Source organism: Sinohyriopsis cumingii, chromosome 4, assembly GCF_028554795.1.
Source record: "Sinohyriopsis cumingii isolate HCF-2022 chromosome 4, ASM2855479v2, whole genome shotgun sequence".
Classification (NCBI taxonomy): Eukaryota; Metazoa; Mollusca; class Bivalvia; order Unionida; family Unionidae; genus Sinohyriopsis; species Sinohyriopsis cumingii.
This window is the reverse complement of record NC_142964.1, coordinates 28,164,733-28,172,522: the sequence shown is the minus strand read 5'-3', so window position 1 is coordinate 28,172,522 and position 7,790 is coordinate 28,164,733. Positions and strand designations below refer to the sequence as shown.

Here is a 7,790-nt window from a genome sequence, read left to right as displayed (position 1 = left end):
TCATAAAATCTTGTACTTTTTTGTAATGAAAATCTGAATAATTTTTTAAGTGTGTTTGTGTGTGTGTGATTTAGACTTTTAACGTAGCTTTAACATTTTTTTCTTCTCAGTCATATGGCTACGATGTCTGCAGTGTGACAGTTTATAGTAATGTCTAGCACTATGGCATCATTCCGCAGATATCTAGCAAGATGTCCTACCCAGTCATATTATCCTGACACCAGGCCTGCCAGTCCTAACACTAACCTCTTAATGCTGAATGCCTAGCCAGGCAGTTGTAAATTCCTGTTTTATAAGTGTTTGGTATAACTCGGTCCGAGTTTGAAACCGCTACCTCCCACAACCGAGGCGGAAGCTCTAACCAGTGGGCCACTGGAGTAGTCAATTATCTAGGCAGATTCTATCTATTTATGCGTTTCTTAGAAAGGGAAAAATCAATTTTAAAAAAGCTATAATTGTTAGGTTTTGGACAAAGAGCGTCTCGAGCCACGTGCTATTGTTGTTCAAAATACAGTGCTGTGCATTTATTTGAATATGTTAATGCGGGCAATGGGGCGACCTTTCGACCCTATGTAAGCAAGTTGTACGCATGAGAAAATAGGAAAATAAAACCATTTAATATTATTCCTGTATTATCATATTTAATCGATTGGTTTCATAAGAAAATAACAATAATTTATTAATATATTTTATACGTATAAAGTTTAACTTTCATCACTTCTAATTTGGAAAATGTTTCATGGTAAGTAACGGTACGATACGTTACAATACATGGTACAGACTACCATACAGTTCGAACTAAGTGTGTAGTGATGGATCAATTTTATAATTCATGGTATTCTAGGAAATTAATATTTTCCTTCGTGGAAATATAGCAAGTGTTGTTATTACTGGTGCAATGAGCCTCTACATGGAAGTCTTGTGGAATAGCATGTGGACTGATGAATGAACCTTTTTAATTGGTAAGTGCAGAAATTTTAATTTGTTTACAATTTTCGATTCAACTGGCGCTCTTGGAAGTGTTTGAAAACACTTGAAAAAGGCAGGTCTGATATAATACATTTCTTGTTGATGCAGTCTTTGCGGAAGCTGTTGGAAGTATTTGAAAACGCTTGAAAAATACAGCTCTGATATAAAACATTTCTTGTTGTTGCGGTGGCTCTTGAGAGAGGTTGGATTTTCATTTTTGTTGTTGTCATTGTCTGTACAGTGTGTGTACCTGGAACATTGTTTTCTGTCATAGTTCGTTCCACACAACATCGCGAAATTTATCCCGTCTCTAGCTCAGAAAATTTTCACGTCATTGTCATTAAATGTAGCTAACAGTATCTATTCCGCTTCACACGAAATATTTAAAACTAATTAGGTCCCTTTATGTATCAGGCAATGGCACTGACCTGAAAATTTACCGAGTTAGGTCTACGGATAGGATCAAATTCACCATGCTGTGTGGAATGAGCTGTAGTTTTTAACATAATACCACATAGCCCGACTTCATGTGCGTTTGTGTGTCAGTATCTCTCAAAATGTTTCATATAGTGTGTTCTCAAAGTTTGAGAGACCTTAAGTTAGTATATGTTTTTTTATTGTATCTATAATGTTGTTGTTTGATTTTAGAACAATTCCGTTAGGTACAGCAGATAACAACAAGGGTTTCTTCTTTTTAAAAGGAGTTCTTAGCGTTTTGGCACCATCACTGACACATCCAGACTGAAACAATCAGACTGATATAAGAACAGTAAGGTTAGCAAAACATCTAAGTTTCTTTGTCGCATGGGTGAGAAAGGCATATCTCACGTGACATTCATACATACGAAAATTGTATCATGTATATATAGAAATGAGATAAATGATATTACTTATCATAGGGAAATGTATAACACATACATCCTTATCATAGGGAAATGTGTAACACATATACATCCGTATCATAGGGAAATGTATAACACATACATCCTTATCATAGGGAAATGTATAACACATACATCCGTATCATAGGGAAAAGTATAACACATACATCCTAGTAATATCAAACAAAACTGTTTTGGGCACTTTTAAAACTAGAGTTGGAAGCTGTGTTACAAATGTTTATTTTCTTAAATTTTGTTTCGACCACAGGCAGGGGCGTATTAACCATTAAGCAGACTAAGCACGTACTTAGGGCACCAGGGCCAAAGGGGGCACCACAAAGTTGAGAAAAGGGTGAAAAGAAAAAAAAAACGAATGAAGAGTTGTAAAAAAAATTGATAAAACTAGTGCAAATTGATCACAATGTTCTGTTTCTTGACCATGGTGCACCCTAGGGTTATCTTCCCAGGTGTACCACAAGGAGCACTGCTGGCGCAGTGCACTCTGACCTCTGTCGGTCAGTAAGGCCATTAACACTGTCACATGTTTCCTGTTGTGGAATATTCTCGACTGACCTCTGTGCCTCAGACATGATGTGTGCGATATCCTTGGAAATCTAAGACCACTGCACTAGTAAGATGTCATACAGCTTCAATGATCCTTTATTTAATTAGTATAAATAGTTGTCTCTTATCTGTCGATCTTTTTTGAGACCTTTTGTGGAGCCAAATTCAGTTGTCATGAAGCGTGTTCAGTTGAGTGGTGCGGAAAAGAGAAAACGTGCTAAAGAGAACGAGCAAAAGAATCTGTCTGTTGTAGCCAAGACTGGAAAGCTGACAGATTTCTTCTTACAAACTGCAGAGAAAGATGATCCAGATTAAAACCAGTGTCAGTCTTCAGAGACAGCAAGTGAATAAAATCTATCTCCTTCATCAGAAACAGGCAGTGTTGGTGCAAGACCTGATTTTCATGATGACGTTGCACATGATGAAGTGCCACAACCTGGACCTAGTTCTACGACAAGATGTGTAAATGCTTTTGAACTGTCCAAGAAGTTTAGAGAACTGACCAAGGATGAAATGAACAAAGCTAAGGACCCAGGGTTGTGGGATGAATTTTATGGTGATGATGTGACTTACTGGGTTGCTTGTGGACCCAGGGAATGTCAGCACCATAATGGACCATTTCACAAATCGTGTCACAATTTCATCATTGGGAAGCCAAAGAGATACTGTTCACAGAAAATCTTTTTTGGAATAAAAGCCAATGGTGAACATTACAAGAGAGAATGGCTGTTGTAATCTCCTTCAAAAGGATCAGTTTACTGTTTTGTTTGTAAACTATTTGCGCCCAAAGGGTCAACGCATTTTGCTAGAAATGAAGGATTCAGAGATTGGCGAAACACTGCTGTAATTGACAACCATGAAAAAAGTACAACTCACCTAGATGCCATGTTGACATATTTAACTCGGAAACAAGGCTTAGGCTTGACACAGCCACTGGAAAAACAAATTGAAGAGGAGTACAATTACTGGGAGAATGTGCTTCGGCGTGTTGTAGCAGTCATTTGCACACTGGCTGAACGAGGATTGGCATTCTGAGGAAAAGAGAAAAAATTTGGGTCTCTCAATAATGGGAAGTATTTAGGGCTACTTGAATTAATAAGTCAGTTTGACCCATTCTTGGCTGCTCACATATTACGGTATGGCAATGCTGGAAAAGGCAACCCTTCGTACCTGTCCAAAATGATATGTGAAGAACTTATTGAGTTAATGGCAAAGAAAGTGCACTCCGTCATCATTGACGAAATTAATGTTTCTGGGTACTTCAGTCTGTCTGTGGACTCAACGCCTGATCTTTCGCATGTTGACCAACTGAGCATAGTGCTCAGATACTTGCAAGATGGACAGCCAGTTGAACGATTTATCACATTTGTGGAATTACAAAACCACACTGGTGAAGCTATGGCACAGCAGGTGTTGAAGTGCTTATGTGATGATTGTAAATTGGATTTTGCTAAATGCAGAGGGCAGTCATACGACAATGCTGCCAACATGTCTGGACGTTACAATGGCATGCAGCAAAAACTTTTGATGCAAATCAGTTTGCCATTTATGTACCCTGTGCAGCTCATTCACTAAATTTAGTTCGACGAAGTACTGTGGATTGCTGTCAAGTTGCAGTAGATTTCGTTTCCACTGTACAGCTGCTCTACACATTCTTTTCAGCCTCAACTGCTCGGTGGAGAATTCTCAAAGATTGCATTGGAAATGAAAAAGTGTTGAAATCACTTTCAGACACCAGATGGGAAGCACATGCTGTGGCAACTGCAGAAATTATCAACTCTTTCTTCAAGATTCTAGAAGCTTTGGAAGATTTATCAGATGACCAGTTGCAAAAAGGTGACACTAGAAGGGAGGCAAAGAATATTGCAAACAAGATGCAAGAACTGGAATTTGTCTTCATGCTGAGTTTTTGGAATGAAACTTTAGAAACGTTTCATAGGACAAGTCAACTTCTTCAAAGTGAAAATGTGATCTTGCAAACATGTGCAGATTTGTATTCATCGTTGGCAGACCAGTTGCACACATCAAGAGATGAGTTTGAAAGATTTAAATCACTTGCAAAAGACATGCTCCCTGGTGTAGAAAGTAAGCGTATAAGACAGAGAATGCCCAACGATGGAAATGCACCAGAGGTCATTCTCAGTGCCAGAGACAAATTCCGTATCTCCACTTTTTATGTAATTGTCGAAAAGTTAGAAACGGAAATGAGGAGGAGACGAAAGGTGTACACTGAAATAGCAGAAAGATTCTCTTGTCTGACAGATGTTCCTAATGCCACCCAACAAGGTGCTAATTCCCAATTATCAGAAAGTGAAAGGTACTCAAAGACTTGTCAGACACTCATTGATGCTTATCCAGATGACATGAACAACACTTTGTCTACAGAGCTTCAGCAGTTCCATTCATATGTTCTTCATAAATTTAAAACAACCAAGAAAACATCTTTCACTCACATGAAACTTTACAACACAATTACAGAAGACAAACTAGAGAGTGCCTTTCCAAATGTTGAAATTGCCTTAAGAATATTTTTAACATTAATGGTCACCAACTGCACAACAGAGAGGTCTTTCTCACAACTGAAACGTGTAAAAAGCCCTAATAGATCAGTTATGCTTCAAGAAAGACTCGACTCACTGTGTATATTAACAAGAGAAGTATTAATTTTGAGGATGTTATCAGTGATTTTGCGAAAATGAAATGTAGAAAAATGCCTTTCAGGTCATGATAATTGGAACTTTGATACATTTAACTTGTGAAATATTAAAATAGATGTTGTATTGCATTTTTGTAGAACTTTATGTAGCCTAAGCTTGGCTTAGTTTGTAAAGTATATTGTGTTATCATATGAATAAATTTTTGTACTGCTGCAACCTGCATTGTATATCTGGCCAGACAGGTCAACAACTAAAATGGACTGGGTCAGCGTGGAAAGGAGGGGGGCACCAAGATTTGTCAGTGCTTAGGGCACCAGTGAGCCTTAATCCGCCCCTGACCACAGGGGCCTCGAGTGGCCTAGTGGTCTAAAGCGCTCTTCGTTACGGATCACTTCCATCTCATCTCTGTCTGCGTGGGTTCATACCTCGAAGAAAGTGAGAAAACTTGCCAGTAGCTTCCCGTTCGTCGGTGGTTCTTTTCGTGATTTTCCCGGGTTCGTCCTCCATCCTTTATACTGGCTGCCATGTATACTATATGTCGTACGTTGTGCTGATAAATGGCGTTAAACCCCTAAAACATCAGCAGCAACATTTCCGCAATATCCTTCCGTTATTATCATCAACTCATCCCCCTCAGAAAAGTATACGAAACATGACCACTCTCCCTCAATCAGTATAGAATGAGTTCAGGACAACATGAAAATAGTGACACAAAGACATCACACAATATCCGCCATAGAAACGGTTATACAAAAGTCAACAATAACACTGGTCAACAGTGAAATCATTACTGACTTGAAAAGGCCCTAATCTGTAGTATTTTGGTGTGCCGAACACGAATATAACCGTGAAAAATTTGTATTGGCTCTCGTTTTGAAGATATTCATATACCTCATTTTCTATGTTTCACTGTGTAAATTTCTCCAGTAGGACTGCAGCAACATCCGGAATAATGATGTAACATTGCATAATACCATCATGCTCACATCATCCACAGTTGATTGCATCATTTTCTGATGCAATGCAATACTAATGCCATGCGGCTGCTGAAGTAAGTTGACGTCAGCAGTGTACTATACATGTGTAGGCCTATTATACTAATGCCAGGCGGCTGCTGAAGCTGACGTAAGCAGTGTACTATATAAAGCCCAATCAGATAGGTTCAGCATTTAAAATATTTTAGACGTTGTGCGAGACAGTTCAAGCTACTGTTACATAAAACTTATTATTTTATCCATTTACGTAAAATAAAGAACAGTAATGCCTCGAAAGTGTGTTAATACCGCGGACAATTTTTGCTATATTTGTGGGGAAGTGACATTTGCCAACCAGAAGAAAAGTATCAATTCTCAAGTGAAGAAGGCATATCATCTTTACTTCGGATGCAAGGTTGGTGACCAAGACAAGCCTTTGTCTCCGCATATATGCTGTGCTACATGTACAACACAGCTTTCACAGTGGTTGAATTGCAAAAGGTCATCAATGCCGTTTGCAGTCCCAATGGTGTGGAGAGAGCCAAGCAACCACCTAAATGACTGTTACTTCTGCTTGGTTCCTCCTCTTTCCGGTGGAATAACGAAGCGAAAGAAGTCGAGAATAGTCTACCCAAACATTCCGTCTGCATTGAGACCAGTTCCACATGGTGGGGGACTTCCTATTCCAGAACCTCCAGCAGAATATTCTCTTGATTCATCTGACGAAGACAAAGGTGAGTCGACCTGTTCTTCTCCTGGTCCATCAGCATGCAGTGATCCAGATTTTCACTGTGGTGCATCATCAACCCCACACAGAATAACACAGGAAGAACTAAATGACCTGATTCGTGATTTGGACTTATCAAAGAACAAGGCAGAATTGCTAGGATCAAGACTCCAACAATGGAATCTTCTAGAAGAAGATGTCACAATTACTGCATATCGAAAGCGCCACCAGCAATTGGAGCCTTTCTTCAGAAATGAAAGTAATCTGATATTCTGTTCCGATATTGAGGGCCTCATGAATGCTTTAAAAATCACTCATGACCCACAAGAATGGAGACTATTTGTGGACTCTTCGAAACTAAGTCTCAAGGCTGTGCTTTTGCACAATGGAAACATTCTTCCATCTATTCCAGTAGCGTATGCTGTCCACATGAAAGAGACATACGATAACTTAAGGCAGCTACTGAATTCCATTGAGTATAACAAGTACAGCTGGCACCTCTGTGGTGATTTGAAGGTAGTTGCCCTTTTAATGGGACTGCAGCAAGGATATACAAAATACATGTGTTTCTTATGCGAGTGGGATAGCCGAGCAAGGGAAATGCACTACATGAGGAAGGAATGGACTCACAGGCAGAATGTAGCCATTGGAGAGAAGAATATCCAACACCCAGCTCTGGTTGAGGCTCAGAAAATCTTGCTACCACCCCTTCACATCAAACTAGGTTTGATGAAGAACTTCGTGAAAGCCATTGACCGGACTTTGCCAGCATTCCGATACCTGCATGAAAAATTCCCTCGACTCAGCGAAGCAAAGATTAAAGAGGGAGTTTTTGTGGGTCCTCAGATTCGAGAGCTTTTCAAAGATGACCGGTTCAACAACTTGCTGGAAGGTGACGCGAAACAAGCATGGAATGCTTTTCGCCTAGTTTCTACAAACTTCCTCGGAAATGTTAGGGCAGAAAACTATAAGGAACTAGTAGAAGACATGTTGATGAAGTATAAGAAACTTGGCTGCA

The 7,790-nt window shown here is 39.4% G+C and overlaps 1 protein-coding gene across 1 annotated transcript; it reads left to right on the top strand.

The window, feature by feature from the left end:
* The first annotated feature begins 732 nt into the window (after window positions 1-732).
* On the top strand, window positions 733-5,113 carry LOC149800861 (uncharacterized). The gene is made up of 3 exons (XM_089956746.1): window positions 733-742; window positions 2,785-3,012; window positions 4,077-5,113. Exons 1-3 carry the CDS (start codon window positions 733-735, stop codon window positions 5,111-5,113), a joined length of 1,275 nt encoding a protein of 424 aa, XP_089812872.1.
* Window positions 5,114-7,790: the final 2,677 nt, after the last annotated feature.